Source organism: Sebastes fasciatus, chromosome 9 (assembly GCF_043250625.1).
Source record: "Sebastes fasciatus isolate fSebFas1 chromosome 9, fSebFas1.pri, whole genome shotgun sequence".
In the NCBI taxonomy this organism is placed as follows: Eukaryota; Metazoa; Chordata; class Actinopteri; order Perciformes; family Sebastidae; genus Sebastes; species Sebastes fasciatus.
Window position 1 is genome coordinate 15,594,556 of NC_133803.1, and position 23,825 is coordinate 15,618,380.

Below are 23,825 nucleotides of genomic sequence, written 5' to 3' on the forward strand. Positions count from 1 at the left end.
GTGGCATTTGTTGTGACATTTTTTCCCCCCGACTTTTTTACAACTTATTTTTCGACAAGTTGTAAAAAAACAGTTTTTTTTTGACATACTATATTACGACTTTTACAACTTATTATACTATGACTTTTTTACATACTATAGTATGACTTTTAAAAAAAATTTCAACATACTATACTATGACTTATTTTTTCAACATACTATTCTATGACTTTTAAAAAATTTTCGAAATACTATACGGTGGCTTATTTTTTCGACATACTATATTACGACTTTTTTACGACTTACTATAATATGACTTTTTTTTACATATTATAGTATGACAATTTTTATTTTTTCAACATACTATGACTTATTTTTTGGACATACTGTATTATGACTTTTTTACGACATACTATACTATGACTTTTTTTTATTTTTTAGAGATACTATATGACTTTTATTTTTTTTGACATACTGTACTATGACTTTTTTTCGACATACTATACTATGAACTTTATTTGTTTGACATTCTATACTATGACTTTTTTTTTTTAAATTCGTCGACATACTATACTATGACTATTTTTTAATGAAATTCGTCGACATACTATACTATGACTTTTTTTCATGAAAGTTTTCGAAAAAAATTTTGTTCTCGATAAATTATACTATGACTTCTTTTATTTTTTCGACATACTATACTATGACTTGAACCTGAAAAGCCTCGGCACATCTGTCTGTGGTCCGTGTACAGCTGGGTTATTAAGGCAGCGAATATTTGAGACACACAGCCGGTGAAGTGATTTCGACTACTGCTGATCAGAGGCTAACACAGTTGTGTCTAGAAGGTAACCCTCAAATTGCGAACATTTGCGCTAACTCTCATCAGTCACACCTGAGGAGCGGACGGGCCACAGCTCCAATGTTTTGAATTTATACTGCAGTACCCATTTTAAAAAGCTAGCTGTCAGTGCTACATATTGCTCCTTTAAATTTTCATTTATTTTTAATGATGTACTGTGAATTTTTTATGGAATACTATACTATGACGTTTTTACAACATACTACATTATGACTTTTTAATGAAATTTTTTATGGCACACTATACTGTATTATAACTTTTTATATAACATACTAGAATATGAAATTTTTATTACTTTTTAAGGGCTTCGCTCACCATATAACGCTTCTATGACATTTTTTATGAAATCTTTTGTGACATACTAACCCAATTAATAATTTCACGACCCCTCACATTTATCTTGTGACCCTTTGATAGGGCCAAACCCCTCGGCTTGGAACCACTCAACCAAACTAGCTGTATATAAAGTAGTTAAAACTAGCTCGACCAGCTACAACAGAAAAGAGGTACTTATGCATCAATGCATCATTATTAACAAGCTAATAATGTCATATTACAATCACAGGGTACTTTTATTTTTGATACTATAAGTACATTTGGGTGATAACTTTTTTTTTTACAGTACTATTAATTGTAATGGAGTATTTTTACATTGTTGCATAATACTTTTACTCGGGTAATCTGAATACATCTTCCACCACTGCAATCACTAATTCATGTGTTTGAGTGTGTGTTTATGGTTATGAAACTGACCCTTAAGCTGCTTGCGACACTTGATGAGCTCCTTCATCAGTCTGGCCATCTCTGGATGTGCCGTCTTGTCGTTGTGGGCCGGCTGAAAAAAAACACATCAATGAAAAACTCACATCAGTGACAGTACAGGGTCTCTTGCATTAAGTACCTGTAACTGTTTTCTCTATTTTGTCCCCTGGTCTGGGTGCATTCTAACTTTACTAACATTTTGTTCTGTAGCAGGCCTCTCAAACCGTTGACCAAGGACCCATTATGTAACAAAATGTAATTTTTCCAATGTACCAGTAGAGGGAGTAATTCACTCTAGTATGATGTTTGTGGTTAGCATATCATTTTAGAACTTAAACATCACTAATTCACTCTCAGACCAGACATACACACACACAAAAACAGGAAAAAAGAAAAATGGATCTGTGAGAGCTGGTTATTGGCTTTAGAAAAAGACAACACTAAGCTTCACACTCTGAGGCAATAACTTCCAATCCAATCATGACACAATCATGACACAGGAGAATCCAGCTGACGGAGCATCTCTGATTTCCCCCCTCACCTTATAGTGCTTCTCCTGTTCAAAACGCTCCTCGAAACACCTGATCCTCTTCTTCAGTGTGTGAATGTGTCTGTTGAGCACTGAAATGGACACAGAGCCCTCCTCTAACTCTGTATGGACAATGTTGCGAGCCCTGGAGATAGAAAGACGCATACAGTTCCATGATACATAAGGACTGATAACGTGCAGTTACCCAACATGGTAGCCATTCAGAAATCCTCCACGCTGCATCTGTACGGTATTAGCACTGTGATCTTTTTTAAACCACTTCTCATTTGAGGCACAGAAGTAAAGAAAGAACATTTAATCCCATCTGAGTCACTATTCCTAAATAAAGTATGTGAGGAAACAGTCTTACATGCGTATGTGCTGTGAGCACGGTGGAGAAGGGGCTGAATCAGGGTCTAGGTTGTAGCGCAGGCTGTGACTGAGGCTGGGGCAGCGCGGCGAGGGAACTGGGCAGTCGCTCGTCGTAAAACGAGAGAGGAGTGGGCTAGTTTTAGGGCCTGGTGGGCTCAGCAGGGTGTCGTTTCCTGAAATCCCCTCAGAAAGAATGGTGGCAGAGAGGACAGGACTGGACTCTGATGAATCAGGGGAAGGGGTGTGTCCTGTAAGAGAGAGCAAGGACAAAATATCAAGTTCAATTTCTAAAAATCTTGACTTTTTCTCATTTGAGTCTGTTAGATTAAAAAAATTTTACTTAATAATCAAGGATAGATAGAGAGAAAAAATTGAGAAAAAATGGTAGAGGGAGGAGGTAGATAGAAAACAATAAGGAGTAAGGACGGGACAGAAAGAAAGGGAGACAAGAAGGAGAATGAAAGAAGGACAAATAGCTCTTTTCATTTCAAGCTACTATCTTTCCTGGGTAAGAACATAAAAAAACCTTTCCTTGCAATGTTTGGCCAGAACAATTAGAGGGAAATAAAGAACAGCAAGACAAAAATGTAAAAAAACAAAAAACATTAGAATTAAAAAGTAAATATTATTGTATATAATATACCAATTCATCATGTGCAGTGATGCAACAGTAACATTAATTTACCTTGGTGCGTCGTTGCTCAACTTATCAAGAAAAGACACACCCAGCTCTGAGAAATGATGAAGCTCATAGCTCGCTGTCAAGCTTTATTAGCCTGTATTTAATATGCACCAAAGGAATTACAGCAGCTAGGAAGATCAACTTAAAACTTAAACTGCTCTGAATGAAAACAGATGATGAATTAGATAGTATAAATAATGACACTAATAAAAGTATATATGAAGTGTGGCTCTAAATACAATCATGACAAAAGTAGATCAATTAATGGCCAATGGGCTTTTACAATCCCAAAATAGATATTTATCATTGAAAGTTCAGAAATCAGTGTATCAGCACTTCATTGCCATTGTCTTACCAGACTGTGATGAGCCGACCTGATCCTGAGCTGGTGGCGGCGACGGCGAGTGGAGAAGCAGCTTGTGGGTCAAATACAGGCTCTGCTCTTCAGTACAAAGAGGCTGTTGCTGGGCAGGTAGGTTATCCTGAGCTTGGGGGTCTACTGGTGCAGGCAGGGGTCCCAAGTCAGCCTCCAGGGCTTGTAGCTTGAGGGAGGGGCTCTGGAAACAGAAGCAGAACATGGCTTCAGGGATGCAGACGGGCAACGGCGGGAGAAGTCAGCACGACGTGTCGCAGTTTTGCAGAGGGAGTCGTCAATGTTTCACATGCTGCTCGGGAATCTTGAGAAGTCCTGTAAAACCATTTTACTCTCTCATATGAAAATATATATCCTGGTGCTGAAGCGTGGTTGGGCAGAGAGTTGCAGGATGAGGTGAGATGAGTGGTTGCCTTGTCCCCCTGAGAAAGGAATGAGTCAGAACACGGTGAATATAGCTCGACGAGCAGGCTGCTTTCGCGGGTGGCTGAAGAACGAGGAACAAACTTCTCAAAATTGATCGTCCAAAGGCTCCCAGTCAGTTACAAAAGCAGATAGAAATAGTCGATACAAGCAGCACATTTGAGGTGGTGCGTATTTTTCAGTAAACAGACTTTCCTCTGCTGTAGCTCACAGCCAGGCATTCAACCAGCTAGACAAGAATCCCACTGAGTTATGTCAGTCGGTGAGTAAGATTCCTATCGTGAATCAGCATACAACGTGGGATCCCTGATGAGCAACACGCTGTAATTCCATTAGCAGTATCGCTGTGATTCCCAGGTCAACTGATCCGCGTGTTTGTGGAGTGTGAAAGAGAAACCCTACATCCACATGGTTTTCCTTCTGACCGGCATTCACGACACTTCTGCTGCTGAACTGCCTCCACATGGATTATTCAACATGCACGGAAGAAGGGGGGCGGCGGGAATGCCGCTCATGGTGGTGGTGTGGGTGTGCGCGCGAGGGAAGGGAGAGGTACTGTAGATGACGAGGTGTTTCCACGGCAACGTTGTCAGACCGAGCTAAGGAGCCTATTTGATGGAGCTGCAAGGAGTCACGTAACTGTTTGCCTCTGTATGAGTGTGCGTGTGTGTCATCGGGTGCATATGCAATGAATTCTGATGCACAGCGGTAAAAAAGAAGGTTGGAACATAATGCAGATTTTGCATTTGTTTGTTCATTTAGGTGCTCTGACATCATTCAGCATCATTCAGCATCATCATCATCAACAGCAGCAGCAGCAGCAGCAGCCGAAAAAGGGCTCGGCTTCTCCTTTCTCACCCTCCTCGGCTGTTCATTCATAAAAAATAAAAAAAAAACACTGCTTTGTGCGTCACGCAGAGGAGGTGGAAGGATGGAAAGGGAGGGGAAGGAGTGAGGCTGTTATCACTGAAGCAAAACACCCACAGGCAAGAAAGCTCACACCTAGAAATACACAAACAGGTATGCACGTAAATGCACACGCGCACAAATACACACAATCACCAGAGCTTATCAGCAGTCTTGTTGTCATAGACACCCTCATCCTAAAAAAAAGTGTTAATTTGTGTATCTAAAAAAAAGACTGTAGGGAAGGAGAACTTACGTCATGGCTGGTGTTCCTGCCTCTGCAATCGTCGTGTCTGTCAGGAGAACCACTACATCTTCCTCTGCCTCCTCTTCTCCCCTGAAGAAATAGACAGCATACGCACTGATGAAGTGTCTCATTCACCAAGCCCGTGGGCACACACTCACACACCCCCATGTACACGCAAAAAATGTGGGTTGCAATGACACATATAGAGATAATGAATTTCTTTTCTTTCATCGACTTTTTCAACAGACCCAAATAAGACCAAATTATTTTCAAATTGAACTGATTGTGAGAGGAAATCATTGGTTCAGGTTGGACAGAGATTACCCTTATTGTTATCATCATACAGTTGTGTGACCCTCTAAACTTAAAAGGGCATCCTGAGTGTTTTTTGTTATCTACTGCGAAACAACATCTTGTTTTTATTATGGGTCAATCTGGTAACCCTGTTGTATGTCAGACCAGAGGCCTGCACGACGAAGTGAGTTCATCCAGGGTATCTTCTCGTTATCTGGCTTCTCTAACCCTAACAACCGCGATCCCACTAAGCAGTCCCATGACGGCGGTTATCAACTCAGTAAGTAAACCCAGGGATTCTCAATCTTGCTATGAGCGTGTTCACATAAAAGGGGCGGTGTGTGCAGCAAACACAAACAATTAACAGACTTATAATATTACTGCCCCATCTAGAGCACGAATACATCGGACTATAATTACTTTGGGTATTCTGTTAAATGAATTTGATGCTTTTAGAATAGAAGAATAGAAGATACTTTATTATTCCCTTTGGGTAAATTGTGGCGTGTCTGACTGTTTAACCTTCTTTCAGCTGCATCCCCGACCCCGGCCGTGTAAAACATACTTTAAAGCAAATACAAAAAAAATATGAGAATATAATTCAAAGCGGTAAGCCGGCTTTCTTTCATATCTTATAATCACCCACAGCATACATAGAAGTACTGGTAGCAAAGTAACGCAAGACAATTCATACAGCCTGCAGGACTGTAAACGCACAACTCCGACGTATTTATTCATTTATTTTTTATTTGCTCCGTTTCACACAGCTGTCCTTCCTGCATTTGGCAGTTTAAACTGTGTTGCTTTTAGCCGCCTGGGTTATGACTGCAACTTCTTCGTGTTTGTTTAATATTATCTTGAGATCTGTGCACCAAGTTTTGATTGGTCAGTAAGCGGTGCTTTTATACAAGTTGATCTCTTAACTGGAACATAACAACATGCTCTGGAGCAGGTTAGGTGTTGAGCATAAGTTACCATGGCGATCTACCCCGGTAAGATGTGAACCACTGTCGTAGGACTGAAAAACCCAGGGTTAACCCTGAAGTTACCTCGCTAACCCCAAATCCTGCTTTGTAGTACAGGCCCCTGGTGTCAATGAAGACTAGCAACACAACAGTTTAACATCTTCCCTTTTTCCTCTGTCTGTGCTGAGAATTTAAACCAAGCATTCACTTTGAAACTTTGTTTATCTGAAACCGTAGGTGAACTGACTAGACTTTAAGGCTCTCTCAGAGGTGGTTTTTATGTGCATTAGTGAATTGCATTTTACTAGCTTGCACGCCTAAGGCTACAAACTCTCAGACTTGACCTATCACAGAATGAATGAATTTAAATGGTAGCCTGTGAAATGATTTGGAGATGACAGCCATACACTTCACAAAGGCCTGTTTACCTTCTCAGATACTGTGGTTTTGGCTTCTGTCTTGTACTCTATGCAGCACAGCATGCTGAAAAAACAAAAATTCTGTCAACAACAGGCAAATACAGTAAAATTGCATTAAATATTAGAAGCACCGCAAACAAAAAGTCAGCGTGCCACCATGCTAGGGTTGACCTAATCCAGCTAGTTGGTCGGCTCCACGTGAGCCCCTGTGGCAAGTCAGTGTTATTTGGACTGGAATCATATCAAAACCATGACTGTGAGCAGCACACTGCTAGGATAACCTACTTCTAAACCGGCTGCGGGGCTGAGAGATGAGCTGAACTGAGACGAACCGCAGACCAACCAAAGGAATCAGATTAAACTGATACATTTTAACTGCTCCAAAACTACCAACACAGCCCCTTTTGTTAATGGCTCTCTTTCTTTGACTTGAGATTGTGCTTGAATCTTTTCAAATAGCTGATTTAAGAAAGTGTGAAACGAGGGATTCTGTATTCCACTTGCATGTTATCTGTCAAGACAAATGAATAAGTAGTTGTTTCTATAAAACCAGTGCAAAGCAGAAACAAAGGAGGAAAACAACTGCAACAAAATGTCATCTTGTGTAGTCTTCATGCTGAAATGTTCCTCTCACCTCTTCCTGTGCTGAGTCTGTGTTTGGGTGTAGCTCTGTGACTCAGTGGCTATGCAGCAGTCTGAAATAGATGATTTCTGCCCTGCATCTGTGGAAGCCTGAAAAACAATTCAGCCCGTGATATATAATCTTCCACTCACATGTTAAGCTAAAAGATTTTCCACTCTAAACATTAAAGGGGACCTATTACGCATATTTTCCGGTTATTTTCAGGCTACTAGAACATGTTTACATCCTTTAATGTTCAAAAAACACTTATTTTTCTCATACGGGCTGTGCTGCAGCATCTCTTCTCACCCTCTGTCTGAAACACTTTGTTTGAGCTCCTGCCTCCAGCCCCCCTCCCGAAAAGCCCAGTCTGCTCTGATTGGTTAATTGGCCCACTCTGTTGTGTTTGGTCAACCAAACCAAACTCTTCGAACTCCGCTTCAGCCTCGCTCTAACTAGCTTTGTTTGAGGGCGTGCCAAACTAGCCACTAGGCAGGTATTATGCAAATGTTTTACTTGGTGACATCACCACGTTACGGAAGAAAAGGCGGGACTTCAAGCAAAGTGTTTCAGGCAGTTCAGGAGCAGTGTTTCTGTGGGGAGTAACTCCCTTTGGCGTGGACTTTGGGCTTTGTAACTTTGCAGACCTTTTACATGTACAAAAAAACTGTGTAACACTAAAGGAAAGGGAAAAATTACAAAATCATAATAGGTCCCCTTTAAAAACTGAATTGTGCTTTGTTACTTAATTTAACACTACACCCTCCAAAGAGTATTTTGCAGCACGTGCAGGGGGCAGCAGGTGACTGTACTTTTACTTTCTTTCAAATAACCACATTTTTACAGATCTAGTCTTGAAATAAATGTGAAAGATCATAGAAACAGCTGTTGCTGAATGAAATTGACACAAATTTCCCAGCAGGATATGTTGAGTGCTAAGAACTGGAGACAGTTTAACAGGCTCGAGAAAGGGAGAGAAAGAAAGGATAATGAAAAATGTGAAAGAAAACAAAAAAAACAAAGATATGAGGGCTAAAATAAAATAATAATACCGTTGAACAGTCGTCTTTGATGGGTGAGGAAGGTGTCCTATTCTCTACCTCTTCCTCCTTGTTCTCCTTTGATCTGGAGGTGAGTGGTATCTTGTACTGTGAAAAGGTCCTGTTGATGAAGAAACACTCATTAAACTGTAAAGGAGTTACACAATTCCTAACTGTTGTATTAATGAAACTTTATTGTACGTTTTGAGGAGAAAGTAAAGTGGAAAATGTTTCTTATCTTCTCAAAAGGAAAGACAAAGGGAAGAAGTGCTCACCCTTGGGTGGTACACTCCAGCTCCGGTGGCTCTCCCTGGAGGCTCTGTTGCGGGTGTTGCTTTGGCCCTGGGTCAGTGGGGTAGGAGTGCACACAGCCTGCCTCTGTGCTGTCACTGCTCTCCTCCGGTGCCTCCTGGTCTGGAATCAGCTTCTGAATGTCAACGCTGACGTCAGAGATGGTTTCACAACCCTGCGCCAGTGTGTCAGAGCTATGGAGAGCCACAGAGACAGAGAGTAAGACAGACAGAGGGGTGCACACACAGGAGGAGAAATCATGAAGAGAAAATCATGAAGAACTAACGTTACATTACTGAGCGCCAGTTACTCTGTTGTTGAAGTGGCATAATATTTGGTGAGGAGCACATTATAACTTGATTAGGACTCGAAACTCAAAGTTTAGGACTTTTGACTTAAGACTCATCAATCTTGACTTGTGACAATGAAAAAGACTAGAATTACTGCCTTGCGAATGTATGCCTGTGCAAACCAGTCAAGTTGCAGTTTACATCCATGTCTGCCCAAAATGTCATCACTTCATCATTTTATCCTATTAGACATTTGTGTTAAATTGTCATAATTAGCATATGAATTCTTGAGTTATGGCCAAAAACTTCGGTCACGTACTTGCTTAAGGTTTTGACCAACAAAATCTTATACGTTCATCCTTGAGTCCAAGTGGACGTTTGTGGCAAATTTGAAGAAATTTGTTCAAGGCGTTCTCGAGATATCACGAGAACGGGACGAACATGAGGTCACAGTGACCTTGACCTTTGACCATCAAATTCCAACCAACACATCCTTGAGTCCGAGTGGACATCTGTGCCAAATTTGAAGATATTTGCTCAAGGCGTTCCCGAGATATCACGAGAATGGGACGAACATGAGGTCACAGTGGCCTTGACCTTTGACCACCAATCCATTCCAGTCAGTTCATCCTTGAATCCTAGTGGACGTTTGTGCCAAATTTGAATAATCTCCCTCCGAGTGTTCATGCCAATGGTACATACGGACGGTTGGACAACCCGAAAACATAATACCTCCGGCCACAGCTGGTACTGGCACGGAGGCATAAAAAGATTTAGAGTGAGAAGGGGGGACATCAAGGGACTTTTAAAAGACACAAATATACTAGGCTTGAAGATAGTAAAGAAAGAATCAAAATTCAAACCAAATCAGTAGAATATTGTACAAATATTTTGAAAATGGCACTAGTATAATGTTATGTTAAGAACACAGGAATACAATACAGGTAAAATGTAACACAGGAGATTTTAAGTATCAATCTGCATATCACGAGGCTAACATGAGTTAAGTCTGGAACAATGAATCCCTGAGAAACCTGCTGTCCTCCGCACCAGGTAACATCCAGGAGGTCATGAATCAGCAGTGCTTAATCTAATGCTACACTATGACACGACTCATGAAGCTCTAATGAGCAGCTCCTAGCAAAAATAAGCACGACTGATTTGCTGCAATGTGAACCAAAAACCGCCCATCGGTCACGTACTTGCTTAAAGTGGTGTATGACTCCAGAGCTGTACACGACAACAGCAGCAAGAAACTAATGTTAGCTGCTTAGGCTATTGTCAAAGAATGAGCCAGGCAGACAGCAGCCTGATGCATGAACTGCTTTTCTACTTCCAAGTTTCCCTTCCTCAAACAATCTTCATCTCAACATAGATTGACCAGACGAGGTAAAAATAACCCAACCTTTGCATGGATAACTAGGAAAGACTAAGACAGAAACTGCACACAACAGTAAGTGTAACGTAAACTGTTCACATGCAAGATGCACACTTTAGTCCCAGCTTCTCAAACCACAGATTTCTTGATGTGTAGATAACAGCATGCTAAGAATAGTTTTCTGCATTATTGACTGCTCTAAAGCAACAACACTTCTCTTCTGCATCTAAAACCGCTTTGCATTATCTCACTCACTTGAGGAGGACTGTAGACCCATGGGTGTTGTCACTGATGCCGAAGCAGATGAGACAAGAAAACATCCTTTGCCAAGATGTCTAAACTCGCAGCAGTCTAGCATACGAAATAACACGCGACAATGCAGCTTGCTGCTTCGGAGGGACGGGAAAAGCCAAAGACATAAAGAAAAGAGAGCAAAGAGGGTGAGTGCTTAGTGGACAACAACACGACTGACACCCGGAGGCAGAGAGCTCACTCACTCCCTTCAATTACCGGTGCCCACACACACAGTTATGTACAAGCGCACAGACACAGATATAAACTCGCATAGAGCAGCACTCAGTCATATTAGGGATCAACAAGGCCAGTTCTAGGACGGCAATATAGATGAAAGTGGGCCAGAGAGGCCGAGATAAAACAGCTCATACAAATTGACAAATTCCATACAGCTGCATACATTCATACTCAAACACACCAGTTTAAAAGGGACTGTTTGTAACTTCTTACACGTATAAATCAATCCGAGCCGGTGTCCCATGCGCTCTCACGTGTGGCTACGCTGTTCAGACTCAGACTCCAACACAAACTACACGGAAGCACCAAAACCGCAAAGTTATATGTAGTGAAGCCCGTCTTGCAAAACAGTGTTGGCCGCGGTCGGAGGACGCGGGGGAGACCGTAGCTTTGGTCTCCAGGGCCGGAGTCTCTGCTCCTCTGCCTGCTTGCCTTCACTCACAGCTCGCTCCACCTCACGTTCATGCGCGCTCACTACACACTGCAGAAGAGTTAGTTTAGCTCTGAGAATATCTAGTGAATGTACAGTGGACGTTTGTGCAGAAATAACTGCTGCAGCTCCTCCAGACCAACAGAGGTTTCCCGTGTCTTGTGAAGTGACGGGGCTTCGCATCGAGTTACGTTATCGTCTCCGACCGGGTGGCGTTGTCTCCCCTGTTCCTTATGACCACGGTCGGGAAGCTGAAGCAGGAAAAGCCAACACTAAGATCAGCAGTGATTCATGGAGAGACCTTCGTCTGGTCAGCTAACATTACTGCCAAGCAGCTGAAATGTAGAGAAATATTGTGGTTTTATCTGATGTGTGTCGCCTCACTGCTGACGGATGCTCGCTCACATTCAGGTAGCGTGTGCACATGGGCGAGCGCGAGCAACAGGACACTGACTTTCGTTGACTTAACGGCCACAGGTCTCGCTGTTACAACCAATTTCTGATTCTTACAAACAGTCCCTTTAAATGCCGACTGATATGCGCAATCAGAGTTACTGATGAGAAGTTCAATACTGATGTTAAAAAAAGTGTTCTACAAAAGGAAGATTATTCATGTGCATTGACCAACAAACCCCATTATTTAACATATTTCTTGACCTACATATCCAGACTTGACCTGAAAATGGGTAATTTTAGGAATAAATAAAATGATTTACATGGTAGAGACAAAATATGATTGAAGCAAATGGCTTACTGAAAACCCTCTGTCCTTTTCACACTTAGACACAAAGCCTTTGTAGGTATAATTAGACTAGAATCAATCTGGACTGTGACGTTGGTTGGAAGCATAGTGGTCCAGACATGACCAGACGGAACAGCATGCAAATTGGTATTTTTGGAGAAGCATCCCAGTGACAAATCCCAGTCTGACATGGGCAGAAGAAAATGGATGGAAAATGCCCCATTTTTATTTGTTCATGCCTAATTTAACCTGAGGCAAACATTTATAACAAAAGAACCATGAGAAATGTGGCTACTTGTTCTGGATCCTGTGCTGCAGCTCCGGTCATGAAGAACAAATAAATAAATACAAGAAGATAATACATTTTCACACCCCAGCATTTACTGTAGTTATTGAATCTGGACCCCCCTCGGTTAAGGAAACAGGGCTTGGACTAATAAGGAAAGAGGAAAAGCTGCGTGCCTTAGATTTCAGACGATATATCAGATCTAGAAAGACAGACAGTTGATTATGCAGCATCGTATGCCTGATGAGAGTGGGAAGCTGTTAAGATGAAAAATTGTGCTGAAAAAAAACAAAAAACACTTCTAAGTGGTGAGAACACAAACCTGGCATGTTATAGCTTCTACTTGAAGCTCGGCACTCAGCAGCAGTGGGCTACCTCCAGTACTGAAAAGTGAAGCTAATGTGGAAGTGCCTAAACTTGCATTCTTTCTAATAGCCAGCAGGGGGCGACTCGTCTGGTTGCAAAAAAGAAGATCGTTTGTATTGGAATCTATGAGAAAATGACCCTACTTCAAACTTGATTTATTTCCTCAGTAAACATTGTAAACATGAGTTTATGGTCTCCGACGCTAGTTTCAAGTCTTCTTCAAAACAGCATGATGTGCATTTAGTAAATTATGGTTTTCGGTTGTACTTAGCTCCACCCTCCCCAAACCAATGGGTGACATCACAGTGACTACGTCCACTTCTTATATACAGTCTATGGTCAACAGATTTGACTGATTTTAAAGCTTAGATTCTAATATCTGTAGGAGTGTCCACATGTGTACATGTTGTATGAAATGACAGGGTTAGGGCAAACTAATGGACAGTGACGGTCATTTGGCAGGAGGGCAGCTGGATTGGGTGCATCAATGTGAGCTGTGGAAATAAATAGAAGGTTGTGTCTGTCGGCGGACTGCAATTCAAAGAACTGGACGGCCACCAACCCTTTGCCCCGTCTCAGCTGGTAAAGACACACATTGTACATGTCATGCCATCTGTTGGACCTGTGCAGCTGCATCTACTGATGACTCTGCTGTAAACTGACACGTGTGAGTAGTTAAATTACAGTCTGGTCAGTCTGACATCTGGCTGCCATGCTGCTGTCTGGTAATATTTCCGTGACCTTCATATCAAATGTTGCCAGTAGTCCACAAGGATTTTCTGAGTACTACATCATGCTTGTTTTCAGATGACATCTTCATTAACCTGAATTCCACTGACGGATCTGTTTCATCACAAGGTGAACAGAACCACAACGTTTGCTTAAAATGACAACAAGAGAGTGTCTGTATCTCCATTAGCTTCAAGCAAAACTGAAAATACAAATTAAAACACCAGACGCACAGCTATACTCGCATACATGGGTGACAGCCTCAAAACTAATCAGCAAATGCATGTGAATGCCATGTCGCATCATCTCGCATGCTGACTAGGGGCTGACAAAAAATTGAAAATATATAAATGTAATTTGATGTCTGCAACCTTGTGGCAAACCCACAGTCACAATTTAAAAATAGAAGCACAGAAGCCTCTCAAGTTCTGAGTTGGAAAAGTTCCCCACAAGCAGATGGCAGCCAGTATGTAGATTCTGTCTGGGGGACCTATTTGCCATTGTTCCACTTCTCTGCTCCTTCGAGCAGCAAAACTGGGATGCTATTTTTTACTTGCCATTAGACTGAAAGTCAGCTGTACTGTCAAGCAACAGCACATTTCCCTGTTGACTACAGATACTGGGTGTCAAGGTTTCTGTAGAGAGGTTTGAGACATCTTACTTCCATGAACGTGAGTGAAAAACACCTCCAGAGGTTGGCCTTAATTCACTGCGAATGACGTCTCAGCCTTATCACCAATGATACAACCATCAACATGACAACTGACTTAACGATGGTGAATACAAAGTGAAATGCTACAGGGGAAAAGGTCAGGTCCTAATTATTCCCCCAGGACCAGCTATGTAAAGGGAGAGCCATGTGTATATTCATCCCACATGATCTATCTTTCTAGTGCAGTTATAAAGATGCTAAGGTGATAACGGTACCTGTTGAGTTGAATTTGCATCCAAATTGTTTGGTTAAAAGCACTGGACGCTGAGACTGAAGTGGTCTCTCCCTCCAACCTCTCCACACTGCTCTGCTCTAAGTGACAGCTGCTGGATCGGACCTATCAAGGACAAGAGTAAATACACACATACACACACCATAACAAAAACTCAAAGCATTTTTTTGCATTATCTTTAAACATTTACTATATACAGGGTTTCTGCAAATGATATTTCAGACTTTTTAAGACCTTTTTAAAAGCAGAGAGAATGCAATTTTATATTGTTTTCACTGTCATACCGGTCAAAGAATGAGAAATAGCCAGTACGCACCATAAGGCCTACAATTATTTTTTAAGAGTATGAATTTATTGACATTAATGAAAATTTTGTTAGAACTTCCCAGCTGTATATATCAGTAATACCTAGTAATTTAATTAATCTCTCTCTCTCTCTCATATATATATATATATATATATATATATATATAATAACTATGTGTATGTGTATATATATATATACACATACACATAGTTATTACTTCTCATCATGCATATACATACTACATCTTGTTTGCATTCAGCTTATCCATTTGAAATGCCGCCTTCCACTAGTTTATATTTACAGTACTTATTTTATATTTATGTATGTTAATATTTAAGCCCTATATTTTAACTTGCACTATTTTATGTCTTTGACTCTCAGTTTGCTTTTACTTGTGTGATTTTCCTTCGTTATATATAATGAGCATTGTTGTAAGGGTACCTGAGACCCACGATTTTCATTGGCAACGACTGCTTGCTGTAATCATTGTGCATATGACAAATAAAGAAACTTAAGAAACTTGAACTTGAACTAATCATTTAACATGACCTGGAACCGGATAAGTGGATCAGCTCCATCCACAGCTACTGTGGCTAGCAGTAGCAACAGTGATAACTACAGGTCTGATGGCGCTGAGTCAAACTCCTCAAAAAAGGATCAAACAGCCTACTGCATGCACAGTCCACTGTTGCAGCAAGACCACTTCTAGTTTGAAGGTTTGTAATCTCCCATAACCAAAAAAAAAAAATCTAAATAAAGCCACTGTTACACCTTTATAAATGAAATTCAAGACTTTTTCACAACTTACTGATACCCTATACATAGTACATGAGCTCAAAGATAAAACAGATAATAGTTCTGTTTGTTTGTAAGTGCTGTGATTAATCAAAAACGTGTAAAAAGACAGACCATGAAATTCAATCAATTATGTAACAATTTGTGTCAAATTCACCTCAAAGTGTGAAAGCGCCGAGAGAATAGGAGGAGGGGGTGAGGAGGAGGAGGACGTGATCGAGGAAGCCACAGTGTCCTCGGCGGGGACTGGAAAGAGAACCTTGTGATGCCTCAGAAGATGGAGCAACAAGGCGTTACACACATACTGCTCCTCCAGCATCCTGGGTCCTGAAGGAACACTGCAGAAAAAAGAGCAGAACAACAACACAATGTCACATATACTATGCAGTGCGTGTTCAAAATGGTCCTCTGTTAAGTGTTGTAACAAACATAAAAGAAAAGGGTTCCATCTAGTGGAAGGAGACACATACAGTAGTGAACTGAGATGAACCAGTCAGACAGCATAAGGTGAATCAAAATCTAACAATCAAGAAAATAAATTTCCAACTGACCAAAATAAACAGTCAGGCAGTAAAAACTTGTCCAGCTTCACTTTGACAACTTCTAAATTGTGAAAAATGTGCAGATTCTGGTCATAACATTTACAATATGGAGGTAAGTGCCACCTCAGACCAAAATAGTCTTCAAATGTTTACCTTGAAGCAGCGATTTGTTTTCAATTTTCTGTGTTGTGGTTGTTGCTGTGTGTGTTGATATCATAAATGTATGGTTTTTTTGGAAGGCTTATCCTATGAATACATGGTAGATAAAGGTCAACATAGCATACTTCCAGGGAATAGAATGTGAAAACTTTGAGTATTAATAGATGTGTTTACATGGTGGGCAGGTTGATTGGGATGACAGGAGAAGGCTGCCTGATGGATTACATAACATACACATACAAGGGCATCAAGCTGTTAAGAGGCTTGGATGACAAATATGCATGAGTTATTGGGCGGGGGCCAAAGAAGCTGTCACACATGCTGCACGGCAAGAACATGTGCTACAATGTCTGCATACAAAGTCATTTAATCTTAGATTGATAGCATTATTAAAATCTTGGAACAGCCACCCAATAAAACTTAAAGGTAGCTTAAATGGACTGTATGTAAGTATTTACACGTATAAACATTTTTTGATCGTTTTGTGTAACCTAACCTAAAAAATTAGACCTTTTGCTACTTTCTGGGTTTCCAAACAAACAATATAACAGAAGGAATATAACAGAAAATCCCAAAACTCGGGAACCAAAATTCTCTTCTGGACAAATCAGAACTAATTATAGACCACTAAGAATTGATATAATACAAGAAAATCAAAAGTCAATTAAAATTCCGAGGGCTTCTGGCCACAGAGCCAAACCGTGAAACTTCCTCTTTTGTTGTTCTAATGCCTGTAAAACCACGAAAAAAAAATGCAGAGGACATTCTCCAACTCTTTTTTCAGCTACCGCAACCTAAACCCACTCCCAACTTTTTCCAAGCCTCCAACTCTTCGTACCCTGTAATCATATAATCTATAAACTATAATCATCTGACATTTTCCCCTCATATGGAGAACTTAACGGCGTGACTGACGCCACATTCCACTGACATGCTATTAACTTTCGGAGAACACAGGGCTGGCATACTGCAGATGAGACTGGGAGATCAAGGGATGGGAGAAGAGTAGAAAGGGTGTTGACTGATTAGAATACGTCCTTTCCACTGTGGTAAAAACTGAAACAAGTCTAATGTAAGTGTGTCTCCCTAGAGATTGTGTTTGTTTACGGTGATGGCTGCGTTCTGTAAACAGGAGGGGAGAAGCAACCGACAAAATCGTGATGACATCCGTTATATCGGTCTGTTTTTTTGTGTGCCATGCTATGCGTTATCAACCACAATCCAAACTAATTTCCTTGAAAGGGCAAATCCGACTCCACCCCAACTTAGCGGTGAAGCTGTGGAAAAATGTAGCAGATCTCATGACGAACAGATAAAGTTTTTTTTTTTCTACATCTGGATCTGACAAAGACGAGCATGAGGAGAAACCATAACCAGCAATTTTGATGGGAACATTTGCGCTCTCATTTGTTGTGATACTTTTAAAGAAATCCTGCTGTCTCTCTCTTTAAAACTAAGTGTACAAACCAACACTTTAGAATGTCACTAAACTGTCTGCTCAGGCTTAATGTCAGAGTGTACCCAGGAACACCGTGTCCCAGCACAGGTCTGGAGAGCATTTGAACATGGCATTAACAACAGCAACTTACTGAAATATACACGGCCCAAAGATGGTTGCCAGACTTTGCACAGGCATGTGATTTGATTGGCTGTGGGCGTCCACTCTGGACAGGAAGTGGATGAGGTAAGACAAAATGATGAGGTTGTCATCGGGAAGGTGGCAAATTTCTTCCCTCAGAGACTGGTTCATCACTGCCTCATCTGCATATCCTAAAAATAAGCAAAAACATCAAAACAGCATTTATTAAAATGCACTTCAATCACTAGGCTTTGGTATCTATGAATATACAGTATATAACCAGCCTCGGATTCGTATTAGTTGGTATGTTAACATACTGGACACAGCACTTTTCTGCCTTAAACACTGCATGAAATTGAAGAATATAAGCAGCTTAAATACAAAAGAACCATACATTTATAAACAATTATCATACACACATCAAATTATCAATAATTAATTCATTTAAAGACATACCTTTACACTCTAGTAATATGAGATGGGCAACTGTCAATAGTTGTTGCAGTTTGCTGAGTAAATAATTAATTGGTTACTCAAAGCATCATCATAATTGAAGCAATGGTCATGTCTATTGTTACTGTACTTAGAGGAGAAGACATTGAGCACAGAAGGGGATTCATTTATACTCAAGAGTGTACAAGATGCTGTAGATCTCACAACACTTCTAAGCAAATATTTGTTCCCCATTGTAGAAGATGAAGTGTGGACTCACTGTTAGCTTATACTGCAGTCTACATTACCTCAGCTTCATAAATGTGTTATTCTTTAGGACAGTGGTTCCCAACCGACTTTCCTTGTAGCCCAATTACTTTTATCTAAGAAAAGCTGAGCCTGAGAAAAAGAATTACAAATCCTTGAACAAAATCCTCTCCAATTTGAATAAAGCGATTCAGTGTATTGCATGAGTAAATGGATCAACTTTTTTTAATGAATATAACTCGAAAACGAGAGTTCAAGCACTTTTTTCACCACATTTAAAATGTTGTTTTTGAAAGGCTAAATGCCAACAAATAAGGATTGAAGCAGAATATGTCATTACATAAAAAAAAATGTTGTGAATTTTGTAAATGATTAAATCTCTTATTTTCAGTAGTTTTTTACTTTGGGACTTTACAACACTCTGGAGTTATTGGAACTGTTTGGATCACATGAGTCGGAAACAACGCAGCCACCACTGGAATCTAATTCTTCAAATAGTATACCAATAATATTAGTGTAGCCTGATCTTTATCTGCAACTGAGCAGAAATAACGGAAACAAAATGTGGCCTACCCCTGAGGGGGGCCCGGACACCAGGTTGGGAACCACTGCTTTAGGACGTGCTCACTTCCCTTGTTTTTCACCACACACAAGTTGGAATACAGTTGGCTACAGAATATTGATGCAAGGAAGACTTCAGCTTGTCATCAACAGGCCTAGACTGACAGTTTCCCTACTCTGCCACTCTCCTGTCTCAGCAGTTTAATGCTTGGACTGTAGCTCAGATAAAAAATAAATAGTTTGATATTAAAGTTGTTGTGAAAAAAGAATAACAGACCAGAAGAAAAAGAAGGAAACAGGTGGAGGAGGAGGAGGACCACCTGATCTGTCAGCACAAGATGAGAGACTCGCCGCAATTATTGGACAAACATCCATAAATGGGATATGTCCAAGAAATGAGGGTGAAAGTGATGACATCCAGCAAGAACTTTCACCCAGAGGTATTATTTTTACATAATTCTATTAGGGCTGTACCGAATGGTTTGACGCTTCATTTATCACGTTGACAAATTCTAAATCAACATTTGAATGCAATTAATTCTGTTTAAACTCGTTATTTCTGCTCAGTTGCAGATAAAGATCAGGCTACACTAATGTTATTAGTATTAATAGAATTCGATTCCAGTGGTGGCTGCGTTGTTTCCGAGGTACTGAAAAAAGATAGATGTAATCATTTCTAATATTGTTGTAAATCTTTTTATCTAATGAAATGCTTCAATCCATATGTGTTGGCATTTAGATGAAACAAAATGTTCACTTTGGTTAAAAAAACAGTTTGATACCATTTTTTCCTCTTTTTTTTTAGTGTGATGGAGTTGTAAAATGTGACGGCAGACAGACATTTGAAGCTTAATTCGGAAAACTTAATAGAAGCTTTGAATATAATATATTTTAATTATGACAATAATTGATGAGGACGAAAGGACGTCAATTTCATAGTTATTTAATACATTCGGCCAATGTATTAGTAAAATAACTACCTTGATCTAACATGCAAGAGGTTGTTCACCTTAGAGACCTGCTGCGGATATGGGTACGGCCTGGCGCGAGATTTACACCTTCTCCCCCAGATTTTCAAGGTTTTAAATATTGTTGTCTATTGAAGCCTTTCTTAATGAATGTGGTTTTAGGAGATGCATTTAGTTAAAAGGTGTGTTTATATTAAGACAGTCGGCCGGGCCTTCATTTGTGCGTACGCATGGTCTGAGGCAGTTCTAGATTTGTTCGCAGAGTAAGAACAACTTCACGTAAGAAAATATTGATGAATCCTGGATTTGTGCGTTAAACTTTCGTATGCACAGTTTAAGCACAGATTTGTGGGTACACACTGTTTGTGAATGAGGCCCATTGTTTCCCTGATGTCAAATTATTAATGTTAAGATGCCGGTCATATTATCTGCCCAGAGAATTCACCAGTGTTTTTGTTGCTCCTGATGCAAATTGAAAAACTGCACTACAGGAATGCACTGCTGTTTTTGTTTTGTCATGTTTTTCTTGTGCGGCATAAATGGACTAAGTTACAACTACATTTCGTTGTTTAACCCTGTGTCGAAACAATGACAATTGATCCTTGAATCCTAGAATTAACCCGACAGTGCCAGTCCAACATGCTTTCCTACCTTCGAGGCTCAGAACCAGTTGTTTGCGCTGGGGTTCGGGAACTATGGGAGTGGGCATTTCCCGAAAGAAGAGTTTGAGGAGCGAGGCCACAGTGGAGACGTCTCCCTCATGCTCCAGGTCCACCCTCTCTCCATGGTCCCACCGCTGTCTCAGCTTCCTGGTCCGCACCACCGACCCACACAGGCGAAACAGGCCTTTGTAGTGCATTCCTATGATGAGAAACCAGTAGATTCAGTCAGTACACATACAGGTGATGTTTGAGTATTGTTCTGCATTGAGAAAGCGAGATAAAGATAGAGGGAAGTAAGGGAGAAGGAAGGAGGGATGCGATAAAATGAATGAAAAAATAGAGGAGTCACAGTAGCAAGGATGTGCCTCAATTACCATTCTTATCCAGGAACTCCACCATGTCTCTTAGCACAAGGGGTATTCCACAGACCATCTGCTCGTGCTCTCGCAGTGTTTCCAAGGCAACACCAAACACACACCTGGCAGACAGTTTAGGCTCTGAAACCAGGGTGGGAGCAATGGGCTCTGGACTGACCTTAGCGCTGGGTCTCAGGACTCTCACTGAGGACGGGTCACTCTGCATGGAAAGAAGAGGACATGCAACAGCTGACTCATATACAGAAATCAAATTGTCCGATCATTAACTTACTATAATCACATTCCTTGGTGGACAGATATGCTTTAGAAAAGTAGTGAGGGCCAGTCATCTCCTTATATGAGATCTAGAAGTGTCCACTACATAGGCATTTTTTCACAGCAGATATTTTGACTTGTCGTAGTGGGAAAAGCACAGGTGTTACTACTGACACTAACGATGGCTCTGTTCTATTCAAGTGTCCCAGTGAGAGTAAATCAGCATGCATAACACCTGGATACTAAAATCAAAGCAGTTAAATGGAATTTAGCCATCATTCATTTCATTACTTACACCTGTGCTTGTCCTGCTGTGATGTCTAAATGTCTTCCTGGAAAAAGGCCTATTACTTGATCCATTTTATGATGTGAAAAAGTTAGCTCATTAGCATTATAAAATGATACACTAAGTCAAGACAACATTGCATCCCAGCAAACGTGTGACGTCAGTAAGACGTTCAGATCATGTCTGTATAACGTCCGTCAGTCCAGACCCACTTTTGTACGTCTGGTGGACGTGCAATGCGGGTTCAATATTTGAACGCCTGACAAGGATCCATCTTGGACGTCTATAGACGTGCAAAACAGGTTCAATATCTGACTAGGGACCATCTTGGACGTCTATGGACGTGAAAAACAGGGTCAATATCTGGACGTCTGACTAGGACCTCTTTTGGATGTCTACGGACATGCAAGAATTTATTATGAATAAATATACATATATATATTTATTATATATATATATTTATTATAAATATACATATATATATTTATTATATATGTATATTTATTATAAATATACATATATATATATATATATTCTGCTCGTTTCTGCAATACCGCCTGTGAAAATAATGAATTCATATTTCAACTTTAAATTGAATTTGCATCTGAATTTGATCTTTGATTCTCCCCTATACCCTAAAATGCCAGTTTCAGATGCAGTCACAGTGTATTTCATTGCTTTTCAATCAAAAGCAGAGCGTTGATCATTTCTTAGAGAAAACGACACGTCCAGGAATGAATGTACATTTAACTACTCTCTTATAAAAGGCACAACAACAACATCATGGTAAACAAAGTTATAGCCACCAGATATACTGAATATTGTAAGTTAGCGTTAGCTGTCTTTCTTTGTGTGTGGTGATAATAAAGCGGTGGAGAAAAGACTCTCAGACCTGATAGTAACAGGTAACACTGAAGACACAGAAGGTAATAGTCTAGATAAGTTAGCAGCTAGCTATACTTACACAGAGCGACAGTGAGGCGCTAGCTCCCATCTCTCATCTCTCAGCTCAACTCTTCATTTCTCACTTCCAGTTGTATTTCTCCCTCTTCGACATGCCGCTCCGCTCTCACAAACTCTCGGGAAAAAGCCCGACACACGACGAATAATGACTGCCATCGTCCTCACATCTCAACGCGGGGCTCACACACTACTATGTGATGAAGTGTTGTTGTTAATGTGAGTAGTGTTAGCTAGCTAGCTCACTTCCACCCTTGACAATTGTTTAATGTTGCGTTGTCATGTGACACACCGTGGCGTAACCATGGCGACCTGTGATAGCAGGGTTGCCAGGAGACGGAGAAGGAGAAGCAGCAGGCTGGTTCAGGATGCAAAAGAAGAGTATTAGGGCGACTGACTTTGTCTGATCTAAATTGATTCCTCCAGGGAGCAGTTTGATAGTTTTCCTGTTAAAGGAGTGGAAAAGAATAAGGTATGGTCGACATGTGTTTTAATGTTTACATGGGAGCTTTGCAACAGTGTGTGCCTGTTTACTGCTCACAAATAAGACTCAACATGTTTACTAGTTAACTAGTAAGGGGTAAAAAAGTCCACTAGTTGCACTAGTGAAGGTCTTTTTTGCCTTACTAGTTAACTAGTGCAGGCCAAAAAGAGCCACTAGTTAACTAGTGCGGCTCAAAATGTTCACTAGTTAACTAGTAAGGGACAAAATGTTCACTAGTAACACTAGTCATTGTCTTTTTGACCTTACTAGTTAACTAATGTGGGCCAAAAAGAGCCACTAGTTAACTAGTGAGAGCCAACATGTTTACTAGTTAACTAGTTAAAGCCTTTTTGACCTTACTAGTTAACTAATGAGGCTCAAAAAGCTTTAACTAGTTAACTAGTAAGGGGGGGAAAAGAGCCACTAGTTAACTAGTAAGGTCAAAAAGCTTTAACTAGTTAACTAGTGGACATTTTGGCCTTCACTAGTTAACTAGTGCAGGAAATTGTAGGTGACTAGTTAACTAGTGAGGTGAATATGTCCTTTACTAGTTAACATGTCAAAGCTTTTGCAGCTTACTAGTTAACTAGTAAGACTGTCAGCATTACTAGTTCTGTCCAGAGGTCCACTAGTGCGTCAAAAAGCTGACTAGTTGGGACTTTGGTCTTAGTAGTGTGGTGCAGTCTGACTAGTAAGGCTTCTGTTGGAACTAGTTGGATAAAAATGCCA

General features: G+C 40.5%; 1 protein-coding gene across 2 annotated transcripts in view; it reads right to left on the minus strand.

The window, feature by feature from the left end:
• The window catches only part of LOC141773991 (protein FAM13A-like), a 26,647-nt gene extending 3,763 nt beyond the window's left edge, over positions 1 to 22,884 (minus strand). The window contains exons 1-16 of one of the 2 annotated variants that reach the window (XM_074646239.1): positions 22,617 to 22,883; positions 21,383 to 21,502; positions 21,109 to 21,310; positions 20,724 to 20,933; positions 17,855 to 18,035; positions 15,722 to 15,902; positions 14,446 to 14,567; positions 8,751 to 8,960; positions 8,488 to 8,596; positions 7,448 to 7,545; positions 6,823 to 6,877; positions 5,145 to 5,225; positions 3,542 to 3,743; positions 2,503 to 2,752; positions 2,145 to 2,277; positions 1,595 to 1,676 (exon numbers count right to left, since the gene is read on the minus strand). In XM_074646239.1, coding sequence (XP_074502340.1) covers positions 1,595 to 1,676; positions 2,145 to 2,277; positions 2,503 to 2,752; positions 3,542 to 3,743; positions 5,145 to 5,225; positions 6,823 to 6,877; positions 7,448 to 7,545; positions 8,488 to 8,596; positions 8,751 to 8,960; positions 14,446 to 14,567; positions 15,722 to 15,902; positions 17,855 to 18,035; positions 20,724 to 20,933; positions 21,109 to 21,166 — 1,972 coding nt within the window. In that variant the 5' untranslated portion in view covers positions 21,167 to 21,310; positions 21,383 to 21,502; positions 22,617 to 22,883. Of the gene's footprint in view, positions 1 to 1,594; positions 1,677 to 2,144; positions 2,278 to 2,502; positions 2,753 to 3,541; positions 3,744 to 5,144; positions 5,226 to 6,822; positions 6,878 to 7,447; positions 7,546 to 8,487; positions 8,597 to 8,750; positions 8,961 to 14,445; positions 14,568 to 15,721; positions 15,903 to 17,854; positions 18,036 to 20,723; positions 20,934 to 21,108; positions 21,311 to 21,382; positions 21,503 to 22,616 lie in introns of both variants that reach the window. The other variant, XM_074646237.1, reaches the window with a different exon arrangement.
• Positions 22,885 to 23,825: the final 941 nt, after the last annotated feature.